We start from the raw sequence: 18,064 nt of genomic DNA, 5'->3' as shown, positions 1-18,064 counted from the left end.
TAGGGTCTTTAGGTTTGGGCCTATTTTAACATTACTTAATAAAGGTACTGGGGACTCCCATCTCGACGACAGGGAATGAGTCAAGTATGTGAATCTACGAAAGTTCCAACACTGGAGTAAAGAAATAAAACACTCTGAGGAGGAATTTGTGCCCTGATGCACTGTGGATTCCAGGGAAGGGCATGAGTCAACTCGAAACAGAAACCACTTCTTCAAAGAAAAACACCTTTTAACATTTGAAGTCCAAAACTAAATGGCTAGAGGGTGCAGAGTTTGTGATCTACAGCAGCACCAGCTGCAAAGATATCTGAGCAAACAAGAAGAAATTCTGGGAAGTGCAAACAAAAATCCCCCAAAAGTGGAAAGAATAACCCAAGAAGACCATTAGATGGAACAAACACTGGTGTGGCAGGACCAGAAGTAATGAATGGAAACAAGTACAAGACCTGTTGCAACAATCTTGAAGAGTAATCACAGTGGTTATAAACTATTAGAACTGACTGCGCTAGTTATCTAATTAGTAGAAGCTGACTACATCATCAAATATAATTCAGGCTATGGCTAACTGCCATGAAGAATAAGTTACTTACCTTCAGTAACTCGCTTTCGGGTGGGTACTCTATTCAACAGCACATTACTCATGTTTAGTTGCTTTACAATGTTTCAAAGCGCATGACTAGATATGGAAGATTTAAAACACCAATGCTCCTATGTGCCTCTAAGGTGGTATTGTGTAGCTCTGCGTTGACTCTGTTCCGACCCAGAAGGGAGGAAAGAGACCCATTTAAGGGCCACGTCTGCTTGTCAACAACAGTTTTTCTCTCGACTCTCTGCAACTTTGGACTTGAAACCCAACCATAATCAGAGGCACTAATGTTCAGATTCCTAATTGAGACCGTTTTAAATGGGAAAAAGACAGATCATTTAACAGAACAAGGATGCGGGAGGTCAGTGAGGAATTTGCGATTAGAGAGATTATCTTCAATAAAGAGCATTACAGAAGGTAAGTAAATTGCTCTTCTGATGGATACTTCTAACTCTAGATTCCTCACCTTTAGAACAGATACCAAATTAGTATCTCCTATGCTCATGGGTCCGTGGAATGGCTCACATCAAGAGTCATGCAGGACCCAACAGGCAAAATGCCCTTTCCATCAGACATGGCTGTCAAGGCAGAAGTACTTTGTGATTGTGTGTACTGTCTCTCACTTTGCAGCCTGACAGATGTCAAAGCCAGGCATGCCGCATGCCAGCAGAGTGATAGCACCCTGATGGAATTAGCCTTCAGTGCATAGCAGATTTTCATTAAGAAGACCATCCATTTTGAAAGAGTCCTCTTCTGCAATGTGTTATCTTTTTTTGACTCCGAGAACCCAACAAAGATTTGGTAGTCCATCCGATAGTCTTTGGTGCAATAGATGTAAATAGCTTACAGCTCTTTTGGGGTACAGCAGATGGGGGCTGTCCTTCTCTTTGGAAGGGAGAGGTGGCACAAAGAGCACTGTGACAGTAACAGATTGCCATATGTAAGCAGCGCTCAGAACTGGTCCTTAAGCACCACTTTTTCTGGCATAAAGTGGTGTGAGGTGGCTGCACTGAGAGCCTGAACCTTGCTCATGCGACGATGCAAAGTCACTGAGACACAAACACAGTCTTCAGTGTCAGGAAAAGCAGTGGGCAGCTTTGCAGGAAATAAAGAAGTCACACCTTTTAGAAATCTCACCAAAATTGGCGATTTGCACACAAACGGCTAGTCTGGTACACGTAAAAAGGTTGGAGGATAACCTTTAATTGTGCCCCATGCAAGACCTTGCTGGACCAGAGTTAAAATTAATAGGACAGTTTGGCCTGCAATAGATCAGTAATGCGGGTGCCGCACCTAACTGCAAACTTGTCCCAGTGCCCGGCATAGATAGGCTTCGTAGAAGGATGCCTGGCAGCTAGGATGACTTCCACAACTTTGGAAGGAAGATGTAATGCAGACAAACTGGTGCCGCTCGATCTCCAAGCAAGGAGGTGCAAATTGGAGATGTTTGGGTGCAGGACCCTGCCCTGCTGCTGTGACACAAGGCCGTTTTGAAGAAGTAAACCATTAGGAGGACAGATGCTGACGCACAGACGTTTCAGGTACCACACTCACCCAGCCCAATCCAGAGTCACTAGGATAACATAGCCAGATCGTTCCTAGTCTTCTTAAGAACTGGGGGCAGGAGAGGCGGGATTGTAAAGGCATACAGGAGACCAGTGCTCCATTCAAATCAAATAAGCTTTATTCGACAGACGTTGTCATAAAAGAATACGTACATAAAACAAAAGCAATACATTAACCACAAACCAAACATTAAATAAAAAAGCATTAAGACTCAGGTAGAATACATGGCGATAGAACAATTTAAAACTGTAAAATACAGGGTTTTGTAGTTAAAAACTATTCTAGAAATATTTAAAAAAAAATATATTCTGTTCAGAATAAAATTATAAAAAACACAAAAATAAGACAGTAATAAAATGATTAAAATCACCCAACAGGTCACAAATGGCTACAGATATAGAATATACTTCTCAGTCATTAGTAAAATGTATTAATTTCCTGTATCTTAGAATAGCCCATAAAACTTTAGACCTGATGTTACAAATGTATATGGTTGGCAAAGATGGTAAGAACACAAAAGCTGGTCGACATTGTATCAAGTCAATGGATCTCAATAATGGCAGCCGAAATATCTTTCTTGGTGAATTATACAATGAACAAAATAGAATTGTATGGAAAGTACTTGGCTCAGTAGTCATGTCACACGGGCTGTTGGCTATAGGCCTCGACCCATCATTTATGATTAGAAAACTCACCAAGTGATGGGAAAAATCTAGCCTAAACCTGGTTAAAACAAATCCATGCTCCACGCTAACTGGAATGTGTCTCAGAGGGTGCGCTTTAGTTGAATCTCCAAAGCATAAAAGTTTCAACATTGTGCATTCTTGATGATGGAGATAATGTCTACCCAAGGTTCTCCCCATTAATGGAAGATGACCTTGGGGTCTAACTGTCATTCGTGACCTGCTGTGCGCCGTCAGCTGTGCTGATCTGAACTTTAATTTAAAGATCACACCAAGTTGCTCACGATAAGGGAAATGCTCTAGCCAGCTCTACAGTCGAAGTGCATCCCACATAAAACCCCAACCTCTTTCTTGCAGTACCACTTGGGGGTGTGAGAATCTGAACCAGCCTCCCTTTGATGGTTGGTAGGCAGGTTTTCTGCTCTAGGTGGATGGCCTGTAACTCCAATAGAATGATGGTCTCTTCCACAGACCAGTGGTCTTCATGTCTACAATGTAACATCTCACCATCCCAGCTGAGATGCATGCGCCATCAAGGTCAACTCTTGATTGGGTGAGGGGTCTGCTGCTGGTTGAACTGTGGTTCAGCCGCTACTGCAGGTCTTTTGTAGTCTTTGAAGAAACATGAATAGTAGCCATCAGATTTCCCAGGTGCTAGACGGATTTAGAAACCGTGTTACAATACCACCTGGCTTAGTTGACAAGCAGGATGCAAAGAAGCCAAGAAGCCTCACAGTGACTCCCGAGATCTAGGCCCAAGGCAGAAATTTTGGGATCGTAGCCTGAAAGTGGTGGAGGGAAGGCCCAAACCTTCACCATATCCAGGATGGCTCCAATAAAAGGGAGTCTCGCACAAGGATTCAGGTGTGATTTCAGAACTTTGAGGCTTGACATTATCCAGAGATTGTTCATGGCTGTCTGTGATGAGCATCCCTTCCGCAACAAACCAAAATTGTAGGGGAAAAACTGGAAATCCGAACCTCTGAAGATTGGCTGCGACCACCACCATCACTTCCGTCAACATCTGAGGGGCAATGGTGAGGCCAAAGAGGAGCACAGCAAATTGAAAATGCTCCAGTCCACCTTTAAATTGCAAGCAGCGTCTGAGACTGCCACATGAAAGAAGGCATACTGCAGGTCCAAAGTCGCAATCCAGTAACCTACATCTAAGAGCAGACACAACATAGGCCAGTGTGAAAAATGTTAATATGCTCTTCTACAGGAAAGTGTTAAGATGACAGAGATCTGTCCCTCTTCATCAGGAGGAAACATCGGCTACTCCCTACTTAAAGTGCTGAGCCTCTCTATGGTTCCTTTGGCCAATAGAGCCTGCACTTCCTGGAGCAAGATGGAGAGATGCTGCTCTGGAAGAAGCTATGAAGTAGGCGGTAGGTGCAGCAGGTCTAAAAGTAATTTTAGGTCATAGCCATGCTGAAACTCTGTGTCAGATGTTATTTTTTCCCGCCCATGTGGGAAATGCCTGATGCTGCCTCCCACAGGGTGGTTATGTGCCACTGAGGGGAAACTAAAGTAGTTCAAAGTCTGATTTCACATAGGGCTAATAGTGTGTTGTACCCGATGGCCTGTGTGATGCCTGCTTAATCCCCTCCACTTACTTTTAAAGGACTGGTGGGGCCTGTAGTGGAGGCAGCAGGTCTCAGAATTACTGGTATGCCAATCCTTTGGAATACCCTGAAAGGGGAAGCACTGTTGAGGGTACTGGCTCATAGGGGTGGGAAGGTCTAAGGAAGGCAGTGTGACGAGGATTTCTTTAAAGCATTCCACAGCTGAAACAGCCTTCTCAACTAAGAGGAGACCCATCAAGCAGCATGTCCATTAAAGAGGCTTGTATCTTCCAGGAGAGGCACATGGATTTCATTCAAGATTGCTACAGAAGCGACACTGCTCTGTTAAAGCAGCCGGTGGTGTCCAGCCCAGACTGTATAATGTACTTTGCAGCATCTAGGATGATTTGAGCCACGCTGGCCCAAAATTACTTGGGGACTCCCGGAAAGAGCTAGTCAACCTGTAAGGCCTGGTTCGGGTATATTGTTTCTGCAAACAGCCGACACTGACTGACCGGAGTCCTAGACTGACCGAGGACAACATCTGCTTCCTGAATGCCTCAAATCATTTTGACACTCTGCAAGGTGGAGTTGTAGGGAAAGAATTAGGCTCACTCATTGGTGTGAGCCTGAACCAGCAAACGTTCTGGTGCAGGATGCTGGGTCAAAAAAAAAAAAAAAAATCAGGTTTGCCTGGTGCGGGTTTATGGTGTCTGTTAACCTGCCTGTTCACTGGTGGTCAGGAACTGGGGTTGGACCAGGTGCCCGAAAGAGTGTCGGGCATGGCTTCATTAAGTAAGCGTTCTGATGAAGTTTGTTCTGGTTGCAAAATTTTTGTATGTACAAATTCCTTACTTGGCAGATTATAAATCCAGTATCTCCATTGCATGTTTCACTACCATGACAACAGAGGCACTCTCCTCTGTTGGAGGTCCAGGTGTGTGCATGTGGGGGGAGGGTAGCACAACCCATGGTCCTGGGAAGTGTCTAGCCCTATGGACACTTACAATTCCATAAAGAAATGGTCATCATAATAGTGTTGGAGAAAATAAGCCTCCTCATCTCCATTGTCATCACTAAAGGCAGATTGGCTCTGATAAGAGTCCAAACCAAAAGGTTGCTGTAGTGCTGTTGTACGGCTTCAAGATAAAGGCATGGTTCTGTATGATTTGGACTGAACTAGGCTGTATAGTTCCAGCTTAGGGACAAAGCCTTGGTTAAGCTGAGAAGAATTCAGATCACAGTCATATTAAGACTATAGGAATGAGATCTTCTTCTGGCACAGGCGTCGATAAAGGGACCAGTGTAGATTTTAGTGCGGGATTGGAAGTCAGCTAAAGTGCTGGAGAAGAACCAGAGGAGGTTCAGGAGCCGCAGGAAGCACCAAGGGTAGACCCAACATCTATATCCTGACTGGAGGCCTTAATAAATTCTTGAAGCCTGAAGGGGTGGCAGAAGGAGCCGGACGAGTGCCAAAAATTCCCAACAGGATCTCTCAAAAGGCTTCCATCTGTTGCAATTTCACAGATGGACCGGGAAACCATGGCGCATCAGGAACAGCTGTGGGATCGGCTCATCAGCAGGGGCCAGGAGAGGACCGCAAGACACCCTGATGTGCCTGTGACTTCTCACGTTGAGTAGCAGGACTGGGCCGAATCCTGCTTGGCATTCTAGTGCTTCTACGTGGACCATGATGAGAACCTGTTACAAGAACAGCCCCAAAAGTAGGACAGGGTCCACACACTTGACTTCAAGCAGGAGCGGAACTGCAGAGATTTCTTTCAGTGTTTGCCAAAGTACAGCTTTCGTTCATGGAAGCACACTCCTCACAGGAGTTGTAGTCATGTGACAAACCAGGACAACAGAGACACTTCATGGGATGTGTCACAGACATTTGTTTGCAACAGTACATACATTGCTTATACCCTGTAGTTTTAGGAGGGAAGTTAGATCTCTTGCACACTGGAAAAAAAAGAATTTTGCAAGGAAAAAACTCAAGGGAAATGTACAATTTAGGATGGGGCTCAGGATCTGTGTACGAAGTAACATGCATTGGTGGCATTTATATGCAGCTCCATCCTCCCTTCTGGGGTGGAACAAAGTCAATTTAGAGCTTAATGGTGCCACATACTGGCACACGGGAGCACATCTGTTGAAATCTTCCAGATCCAGTCTGGCACCTCGGAATATTATGAAGTAAGTGAAGGAGAGGAATCTGTGGTTAAAAGTATACTGGAGTTAGCAATTTAAGACGCATCAAAAATAACAAATGTAGACCTTAAAATAAAAGCCAGCAATGTCTTTTTCAGATGTAAGATTAGTATAAGCTTGAGGACATGGACATATTTCAGAAAATTCACTTTTGTCACAAACTACACATTGCAGCAGCCTTACAACTTTAATGCAGACACAGACCACAAAGAGACACAGCATTTATTTATAGATCCATATACATTTATATAATATACAAAATTACAGATACTCACTCAACATTTTGTAAAGCCTCAACAAGCTGAGTTTTTTGATCAGGGGACATACGAGCAAACACAGTGCCATGCAACACCAGCTGGAGAAATAAAACGTACATTTATGGAAGATTAACTTCACAACGTAAATTTCAACAGAAATATAACGTTTCACCTTTATTTAAAGAAAAAAAGGAAAATGTGGGATAGCTACCTTTGGCACAAGGTCTTGAAAATGTTCCATAATCACAGCAAATGACTTGCCATTCATTGCAAAATGGTAATCAGTCATTCGTTGATCCTCTAGGCTGTCGCTGACCAATTTAATGGGGATATCCTATATTGTGGACACACACAAAATTGTAATGGAAAGATTACTCCTTTTACAATAATCACTGATGTCATTCCCATTACTAATTGATCAGTAAACACAAAAGTACTCTATCTTTAAAAAACATTATATCTATATAAATATGTAGGTATCAATCCTTAGATAATTACCCCACCTCTTGCATCACAATAGACCTGGGGGCTTATTTAAAAGCTCTCTGCGCTGCATCATTTTTATAATACCCTGACAGCACAGAATGCAGACTCATATCAAGGAGGCCACGGAAAGCCACTTTGCATGGCTTTTCAAGCCTCGTAGGTATGGTGTAAGGCCACACAGCACAAGTCGCTGTGTTGCCTTACACTACGTCAAAGGGAGCATTCCATGGGCATTACAGTGGGTTTTCCCAGGCAACACCCATGGGTTCTGACGCATTCCCACATTTACAAGGATCTGTAAACCTGAGAATGTGTCAAAACTGTACGCCTCCCCAGTGGAGGCGTAACAAGGAGAAATATATTTATTTCTATTTGTCTTTTCCTCTCTTCATGTGTGTTTAATTTTGTAGCACACATACAAAGAGGAAAAATCCTCAGTGGATTGTTTTTGTGAAGGAAAGACAACACAGGTGTCTGCGTTGGCGCTAGGCAGCAAATTGTGTGCCAGCGCTGGCTGAAAGGACAGGAATGCACCATATCTTGTAAATATGGTGCATTCCTGCCCTTTCGAATTGACGTAGGGCATTGCAGCAAAAAGGCTTGCAGCACTGCCCTATGACAATTTATTATAAATATGGCCCCTTGATTTTCAGTGCTCTCCTGGTTCTCATATTAGACAAACTATCTAGTGTCTATCCAAGGAATTGTTGGTTTATGTAATTCCTGCTTACCACGTGCTCCACACATTTTGTGCAAATATAAATTTCCTTACGGATAACAAGCAAATCTTACGTCATGTCTCCTTATGTGTAGTCATAGCTGTACTGAAACATGCTTAAGTCATGTGAACCCTTTTAGTACCTGGGTTGGGCATTCCTGTTTTAAGCTTAGTTATTCCGCTAGTGTTTTTATTCACATTTTATGCACATTTTTATTCGTGTTAGCGATATTGCTTTTAGGAAAGGCTTTTACACGCCTTTTGTCAGTCTGCTTTATTCTAGGAAAGCAAGAAACAAACTGCTTTTGTAATCAGCCTTTACACTACATATATTCAGTACTCTTTGTCCAAGGAAATGGATCGAGGTACACGATATGCTAATTTTTGTTGCTGTTAAGGAGCCAGATTCTATCAACAAGAGACAACATTACATCAGAACTGTGGTCCCAATGTGGTTAGGGTTAATCTATAAACTACACATTGATCCAAGGAGGGGAGAGGGCATTCCGGTCATGACCATTCTGTGACCCGTACTGCAAGACAGACAGTTTTGCTGGTGTAGATCTTCCAGCTCCCTGAGAGAATTGCCATCTACACTACACGCTAATTCCTGATACTCTATTCATGTATGGGGATGGCGCTGATCCTTTACATCGGGACAGGCAGAGGATTACAACCACTATACTCTCAGATAAAGACACAGGGTTAGGTAGGAATCTCTAGAACTGCTAGAACGTCTAGAACCAAATACATCATGGTGTGTTGTTCATCTTCTTTACCCTGACTGCAATGTTGGTTACCTTGCTTTGTCTCATATACCTACTTATCACAACACCTGCTTTTTATACTAGATTGCAATTGTTTCAATAATTGTATTGAAAACTTATCTCGCATCTCACCTTGGCATGTGTGAGTGAGTAACTGAGCGAAAGGATTATGATCTGTTTACACGACTTCCCTGAGGAGTCGAAGTCTCATGATCATGTTGCCAAAATCTAATTTTACCCCAGTGGGTTTGGAGGTTTGGGAAAGGCACTGTGAGCTAGCTAGGAGTTAGGCCCGACAGCTACTAATGGTGTGGGTTGCACTAAGTCTCCACACTCAGTGGCCATTCTAAACACAGTCCTATTACCAAAGTAGGAACCGCGTAACACTTGCGTTAGAGGGAAACTAAGATAGCTACATACAACCAGTTCTATGGTAGACCTTCTTTCTAGCGCTATTCAACACATTTGATAATGCTATTGGTTCTCACTGGGATTTCATGTTCAGACAAACATTTGAATAAGGGAACCCATGTGATGATATGCACTTTGTCTACATTAGCGAGGTAGATTATTTGCGATGGGATCTCGACCACTCAAAAAATTAGGAACAAGTTAGGGATGCCCATCTTCACCATCACCAAAAGGCATAAGAAAAATGATCAAGTAAAGAAGCATCATTGTTAGAACAGAGGGCTAGGAAAAACCTCTTTGACCCCACGCATCCATTTGTTTAACTCCTTGTCAGGGGAGATGGTGTAACAGAAGGGAAGCGTTTGGCTTAGACTATGCCAATGGTGTTTGAATCACCATGCCCTCTTAAGTGGGACTGTGCCCAGAAGCAAGCTGGATCAACTAGGAGCGGATGACTTAAGCTCTGGGGGGTGGGGGGAGGGGGAATTGTGGGAGTGGCAATGAGACGGTGGAGGAAAGTTTTTTGCTTCCCCACAAAATGATAACAAAGCATGTAGTCCTATTACAGCCATCCCTACACTTGGCATCTGTCAACCTAAATACTTTCAATCTTCATGATTTCCTCACTGCAAATTCTTGACTGAAGGAGAGGAGAGTTGGCTTTAATCTTATCCATAAATACATTGTAATGGGAAACTGCTAAGATACAGGTACCGTAGTGTAAAATGGAGGTGAGGGATGCATAAGACTTTTTTCGTTTAGTCACATGGTGTGCAATTCATTTTTGCTATGAAAATTGTAACCGAATGATCTTGGGTCCCAGTTAACTGTTGATGTTCACTGGAGAAATGGAATTTGGTTCTGGCACTGCCTTTAGCTGATAACATAATAGCTGAGAAAGGAATATATGCATATCAAAGTGTTTGACGACTTTTGCTTAGGCGAGAAATTAGATCCAGCTGGTTTCAACTGGATTTAACTAGTTTTAAGAGAACTATGGTGCTTGATGGAGAGCAAATCTTTGATTATTTATGGGTGAAGTTTTACAGAGAAAGGGAACAGAGGGCAGGGGAGAAAAGCGAAAATTATGATAAACCGAACAGTGTGTATAGTCACTGTGTTTAGGTTTGGAGTGATAAAGGCAGTTCTTGAAATCTTGAAGGCAAATGATTAACAGCAAGAGAACACAAGGCAAATGCGATGGTCAGTAGGCAGGTAGGATAGATGGCTCTTGCAGAAATGTATTTCCTACATATGTTTTGGGAGTAGGGAAATCTATGTCTATTACCATGGCACAAGTTAGAAAAAAACTACCTCCATTGATCTGTCAACAGATGGCAATAAGACACTTGGACTTCTGCTTGAAGTTTGAGTCAACCCAAAAGCAGGGTTTTACGATTAGTCACTAAACGTATGGTGACTGGAGTGGGAAAGGTAGATACTGTGATTTGGTTATGTTTGTGCACAAAAGTACTATAGGACCTGGGTTTAGGGCATTTTTTAGACCATCCTGAAATGATTCAGAAGGATGTCCGTTCTCCACAAGCATAAAATGAAGAGGGTAGCACAAGTATGGCTATGGATATATCAGTTTGAGTCAAACTAAGATGAGGGTTATGAAATTTATTTAGACTTAAACTAGTTGTGCTTAGGTTGGCTGCCGCTGGCAACCTTGATGGGGAGATTGAAAGGGTTGCCCAGCCAACTACAGGTGCAGTGCAGGACGTTGCGATGTGTGTGTATTATAAACACATCTTGAGAGGATGTTCCCGTTCCCTTGTTCCTGTGACCATTTTCTCCTGAGCCAGTTGGTACTGACCAAAGCCCTTTTTAAAAGCAGAAGGAACAGAGTTGTGGTCCTAAAGGAGGAGACAGCCTTTATCTTGGAAATTATTAAACTGGTAATTTTCTTGGCAGCTGTCCTTATTAATATTATGGTCTGAATATCTAGGGACAAACCATAGGCAGGGATCGTGTTGGACCCGTGTATGTGGATTTGAGGGAGAATTTTGAGAATGTTTTTTTCTCCTTTTTTTGTGAAGAAACAGAGGCAGCTGTAAGGAGTAATTTTTGTTATTTAATTGAGAGGGGATGAATTAATGATAATTTTTAGGGTGATGGTTATTTTTATTGTTCTTTACTGCGTGCATGTGTTTTTTCATATGAACAACAAAACCTTTTACTATTTTACTTATTTGAACTTGAAAAATAACCACCAGCTCAAGGACTACATTCTCTTTGCTAAGTATTGGCTTCATTATATTGAACACTGCCTACACTAATAATAGCCTACTGATGAACAACAAGAGGAGAAAACATGATAACACATTATGTGCATGCAGACAAATATTGGAACATAACATTGTATAATTTCAGAAGTGAACATCTGCTAAGCGACGATTGTTAACAGGGAAAAGTAATTGAAAGTCTAAACCAACTACTCATGTATGAAATTGGAAGTCACTCCCATCATTCAGACCATATCCTTGGTGTAAAAATCAAAGTTAATAAGAACCAGCTCCAGTAATCCAGCAAAGGGACCACAGCAAGACAACCAAGAACACAATAAAGTATACTGAAAGAGGAATATCTGCAAGAAAGACTTAAACTATAATGAAACCTTGAGAATATGTTCAAAGGAATTAACTTCTGACTGCATTATCAGTGGAATGAAAGCAGACCAGCTGGTGTTAAAAGAATGATAAGCAGGCAGAGAAGGCAATAAAAATAAGGACGTGCCACAAAAGGGGGACAAGGTGATGTCTTTCCTTTCCAACTTTACTTGGTAAGCCGATTCTTGACATTTGTACGAAGGACTGTAGAGGTACATACTCTCAGAAATAATATGAAGCAAACGTAGTAATGATTGCATTCTCTGTCCCCCATGGCCCCCCATATCCCCCACCATCTCATTATTGCAGAGAATGAATGCAAGTAGTCTAGATCCCCCATTGCTACATAGGCACATGTTATAGTAAGTCAGGGGACACTGGAGATGTTAGGTTTGCACCTTCCATAACAATATTAGGAGCCATCCATTTTCAGATTTTAATGCATGTAAAATCTGAAAGGGTGAATTAGAAATGACAAAAACTAAAAGCAGATAATGTATTGTACTGAACTCTCAAGATATGTTAAAGCCATATTGTAATAAACATTTCTTCAATATTTAAAGGAATACAGCACCTCAGTATTTATGGTTGGCACACCGTTGCTCTTTGTGAAGGTGTCTGCATAATGCCAATTTATCTTGGCCGCATATCCATCCTTTGGAGGGAGTGCATCAGCAATTATTACTTTGTCCTGGGGCAGAATCATTCCAGAGTCCCGGGCCACACAAATTGCAGTCAACATATTATCACCTGGTCACAAAAAAAAAAAAAAAAAAAAAAAAAGAAATTGCATGCATACATAGTTTAACCTTATAAAACCAAAAATAGGTTTATCTGTCCTAAAATCTACCTTTGAATGTAAATTGAGCACCTTCAAAAGCACAGACACTATGAATATAAATGTCTCCGCTTCCTTCAAAAAGGAAGGTTCTCATCTCTCCTCATCCCTTGGCCACAGTACAAGTGACTTATTCCCCGTGTAATCGCAGGATTAAGTGAACTTCTGGTAACAAAAAAAAAAAATCTTACATCCATACAGGGACCACTGAGCAGTCATGAGCTCACTGGGAGAGTAAAACTCATGATTCAACTCAGGTAAAGCAGTTTGCATGTTTATGATAGCATTTTCATATATTTTGTGTGTCTGCAACATTAGCCTCATTATGGCAAAAACACTATAGAGATATGACAGTTCTACATTTCGTTTACATGAAACACCATATTCTAATCTTTCACTTACATTCAACCACCAAAGTTAATTATTTCATCGCTTCTCAAAAGAAGAAATAGTAGCTTTCCTGTAATCCTATCTCTCCTTCAGAGGAATCTACACTTGAAACCATATGTACTGAATAATCCATCCATTATTTTTTTTTTTTTAAATAAGAAGTCCATATCTTCTTATTTGTAAAAGAATAATATGAGCAGCCTCTAAAGCAGACTATATTGGCCATTTCTTTTTATTTACTTAAAAAATAACTCTTAATAATAAACAATATGCAGTTGCCACTACAGATTTAAGTCAAAGAAAAACATCTTTCACAAACTTTTTAAAGCAAATGAAGAAAAGAAAACAAAGGCCTGCTTAGCTATATACACTACAAACTGACACTGCACCAATAAGAGTTCTCAGGGTTCCAGTATCCCATGATGCTTTCTTAGGATTTCAATGTAGATTTCCCTGAAGGAGAAATAAGATTACAGGTAAGCAAATCATTCCCTTCATGGATTGCCGCCGGATAGAATAGCAAGTCCATCCATAGTTAAAAGTTGTAGAAGTGGAAGATGAAAAAAATGAATGAAACTATTCAAAGATATTTCTCAGAGTCCTGCTCTACACTGGGATCACTTGTTCTGGAATCTGAATCAAGGCAATAGTCCCTTGTAACGGTGGGCACAGACTAGCGTGTGACTGCTTTACAAAGCTCTGCAATGGGAACATTTCTCAACAAAGTAGCAGTAGTAGTTTTATCACTGGTACATTGAGACTTTGGTTGGCCAGATAGATAGATTTGCTTTTTCGTAGCTTAATATGACAGAACAGACTATTCATCGGGCTAGTGGCTTACTAAAAGTGGCAAGTCTTGTGAGTACTGGACAACAGCTCACAAACTATTGTTTAGATTTTCTTATCTATTTTGTTTTTTCTAGATAAAACTTAAGTATTGTCCTGACATCTAATCTTTGTCTTGCTTTTGGATGCATCGATTTGAGACATCTGAAACCCTTTGGGTGGATAACCTCTCCTCTTAAGTACACACTTTGGAATTTAAAGTATATTGAACTGCTATCAGATAGTGTAAAGACTCTACCGGTATTAGTGTTGCTTTTTCTTGATTGGCATGCAAACGTAAACATATATTGGAAATACTAACAAACGCATTGCAATGCTGATGATCTGTTAAGTCAGTCATTTATATAGGGGCAGAGATGATTTCCTGTCTCCTTACTCGATCTGCAACTACAGCCATGCACTTTTTTCCTTTTTTTTTACACAAACTTTATTGAATTTTAGAGATTCATAGGCATAACAAACATGTCATGGTGGCATGTACATCAAAGGAGTAATTTGGCATATAAATTGACAGCAATATTGCGTACACTATAATGTTAAGTATGACAAAAAGCAGAGGAAAATTAAAATTCTTTAAACAATATGGATGGTTTAGTGGCACATGAACAGTAAAACACCCAGCAATGACATTGAGTAAGGACATTCCACCACATAGATGGCTACCAATAATGCAAACATATTAAACAACATATCCCTGTAAAAATCTCTCCCTCCCATTCCCCAAACTTGTCATCATAAGACTATGATAAAGTCCTCAGTGCAGACTTGAAGCCTAAGAGGAGAATCTTGTATTGGTAGGGATTTCTTTTTCATTCAAAACCTTAGGAATTTCCAATAGTTGATTGCACTGGGTACAAAGAAGAAGGTATCCTAAGATCTATGGGCCATTGCCAAGCCCCCTGTAGAGGTATTAGCAGATTTGATAGGGGCACTTCCATCCACAATTTCTTCTTCCGTATCCAATTATTATTATTTTTTAACATTTTCAATCCAAAATGGGTCTGAACTTGTTCTTAGGGTCTTTCTTCAACACAAAATCACAGGATTAAATTCCAATCATCTTTGGGAAGAAGCAACTCTCTCACTGGCCTGCATCTGCAAAAGCATGATGACCTCCTGTTGAACCTTTTACACATTTTGGGGTATTTATTTCTTTGGCGTTATTGCTGGTGGAGGATATTTCAATCTGAGAAAATAGCAATTTTGAACAATACTCAGAAACCATTTGATGTATGAGACACTCCTCCACACTTCAAAGAGATTTGAAATGTCCCGCCACCCCCATTGGCGTAACAGAAAAAGGGTAAGAGAGGAGACACTGTTTGGCTCTTATGGTGACCTGCCCATAGCTGCTGATGGTTGATTACTTATTTTGCCTTCTGATGGGTGCCTTTGTTAGTGATAAGGCTGCTTCTGCTGTTAATGCTAAGGATCATGAGGCCTCGGAAGGGTTTGAATCCTTTGATGCTAAACAGCCCCAGTCATAAGGCCTTAAGTGTGCTTTCTGCATTCCTTGCTCCTGTCTAGGCTTACTGCCTTCATGGCTTCCATTTTAATGTTCATTTGGGCCCTTTTCATTTGTGTGTGCACAGAATAAGGTGATGGCTGAAAGGGAAGGCAGAGAATCCTTTGTTGTGTACCTTGATGCCAAGTGGTCTTTCACACAGAATGTTTAAGCCTCTTCAACATCAAATGCCTACTTGATAGCCAACTAGTCGTCAAAAGAGAACAGTTAGGTACACTACCTTTCCTCAATGTCTACTTTTGGAGCTCCTCTGGAAGAGGTCCCAGAGATCGAGAAAAACACTGGTAGGTAGGACTCCCTTTCCTTGGTCTTCTGATCTCTCAATTCATCCTGAGAGGAATGTATGCTGTGTGATATATTCTTCATACACATGAAGGCTAATCCCATGATCCTTCAGGGGGTGCCCTGGAAAAGGTCCTGCAGTGAATGTGGGAGTCTGACAGTTGGAAGATATATAGATCACGGGGATCTGTTTTCGTTTTTATCCTGCCACAAGCAGGGCACTCTACAAAGAAATGGCATACTTGTGAAGTAATGACAGGAACATACGTTAAATCCTAGGTTACATCAAGTAAAGGTGTCTTAAGAAGGGTTGAAAAATCTTTCTTGTCTAAAAAGCCCAAAAAGGTTAAGCTTAGTGCTCCAGGATTGTACCACCAGCAGCAAGAAAGAAGAAGTGGAACAACTGCCAATGAAAGCACCTGATGGAATACTAGGGGGCTAGAAGCCTATAATGCTTCCAGGTCAGTTTGCAGCCCATATGGCAACACTGCTCTTCTTTTAGTCCCTTCATTTCCCTTTAAAAAGCTTTGCAAAAGGGTTTTCTTTCTTTGTCACTTAAATGTCTGGTGACAACTGCATTTATAAAATGCATCTTTTTAAAATAAAGTATATTGAATTGGCAAATATAGCCCATTTTTATAATCTAATGTTTTCCTTTTTACTATAATGAGATATGGTCTTTTTTTAAGAATGGCATATACAAAATATACATATATTGTTTTAAAAAGTTCTCCGCTATCCCATACATGGGTGAGACTATTCAGTACTTTTGATTATCTATGGAGATACCCCAAGGAAAAGTTTCATTTACAGCAGAGAGGAAAAAGTAGGAAGCAACATAAACAAACTATTATCCTGTTCACGGCAGAGTCTCCATAAACAGCAACTTATTCTCACCTGAGACTGTAGCAAATCCCTCTTGTATCTGTATGAAAAGCCTCATGTACTGTACGGTCACATTTTATGGCCAATATGAGAAGATGATCACTATTTCTTTTGGTTGCAACGTCAGCCAACTGAAAGAACAAGTTACTTACCTTTGGTAACACTCATCCTGGTAGAGACTCCCTCTAGTCTCAGATCTCTCACCTTTTGAATATTCAGCCAGGTGGCAGACTGGATCTGGAAACCTTTCAGTAGTACCTCGGTGCACGATCTGGTGGCACTGTGCGGACCCAGACTGATGCTGTTCCATGCTGGAAATGACGGGAGAGCCTAAACAGGTGCCACCTCTGCATGCTAACGTCCTTTGCTTTTGAGGTTGTCCTGACCACCAAACACAAAGCCCAGAGAGACAATTGGGTGCGAAGAGTGTGCAGATTCATAGACTTGAAATCTTATTATTTAATCAAGTTCAATCACAGAACAGGGTGAATGGGAGGGTTGCTGAGGAATCTGCAGCTTGAGTCTCTTCCAGAAAGAGTACTACAGAAGGTAAATAACTTGGTCTTCTGAGAGACTATTAGCAACATACTCCTTACTTTTTGAGTAGATACCAAGGCAGTAGAGGTAGGGTGGTGAATGGACTCTAACCAGAAATTCTTGCAGGACTGACCGGGTAAAATGCCCTTTTGGTGAACCCGACTGGCCAGACAACAGTGCTTCACAAACATATGGAGGGACACCTACGTGCCTGGCTGTCTAGGAAATGTCTAGGACATGTCTATTGCAGTAGTGGCAGCTTTGGTCCCACTAGAATAAGCACAAAGTCCTTCTGGAGGCTGTTTTCTGGAGAGTGCTTAGCCGATCCTAATGCAGAGCACAATCCAGTGGGGATGGTTTTCTACTGCAATGTCCTTCCTTTTTACACTCCACAAAACCCCACAAGAGCTCATCTTCTGCCCAATGTTCTTTGGAATGATCAAAACGGAACACTCTTGAAAGCGGTAAGGGATGATTGTGAAGGAGCTCAAACAGAGTACACTTCAAATAAGTGAGGACCTGGTTACAGTCCTATTGTGGCATTGTAAAGGAGGAGGTAAAAAATAGACGCTGTAGGCATTTAAAAAAATCACAGCACAACCGGTGACTTAACATAAAGGGCTGATCTGGCAATCATAACAAGCCCAAAAGATAACCTTTAACTGTGCCCAAAGCAAAACATTACCGGAGAAGAGACAGAGCAAATAACAGAACTTCAGACACCTTGGCCAGAGGTGGGTCAATTTGATGGGTGCTGCACCAAACCACAAATCTGTCACAACGACAGGACTATACAGTTTTCATTGAGGAATGCCAAGATGACATCAACCTCCTCCAGAAGACAATCAAAGGTGTTTATCTGTCACTGCTCAGTCTGCAAGTATGAAGTTGGAGATTCC

General features: G+C 41.4%; 1 protein-coding gene across 7 annotated transcripts in view; it reads right to left on the bottom strand.

Annotated features, from left to right (window-relative positions):
• ATP13A3 (ATPase 13A3) overlaps positions 1-18,064 on the bottom strand; it is a 429,788-nt gene that overhangs the window by 205,166 nt on the left and 206,558 nt on the right. For all 7 annotated transcript variants that reach the window (XM_069213169.1, XM_069213167.1, XM_069213166.1 and 4 more), the window contains 3 exons: positions 12,437-12,612; positions 7,080-7,202; positions 6,887-6,966 (listed from right to left, as the gene is read on the bottom strand). In XM_069213169.1, the coding sequence (XP_069069270.1) occupies positions 6,887-6,966; positions 7,080-7,202; positions 12,437-12,612 (379 nt within the window). The remainder of the gene's footprint in view (positions 1-6,886; positions 6,967-7,079; positions 7,203-12,436; positions 12,613-18,064) is intronic.

Source organism: Pleurodeles waltl, chromosome 11 (assembly GCF_031143425.1).
Source record: "Pleurodeles waltl isolate 20211129_DDA chromosome 11, aPleWal1.hap1.20221129, whole genome shotgun sequence".
Taxonomy (NCBI): domain Eukaryota; kingdom Metazoa; phylum Chordata; class Amphibia; order Caudata; family Salamandridae; genus Pleurodeles; species Pleurodeles waltl.
The sequence above is the reverse complement of the archived record's forward strand: the minus strand, read 5'-3'. Positions and strand labels throughout refer to the sequence as shown.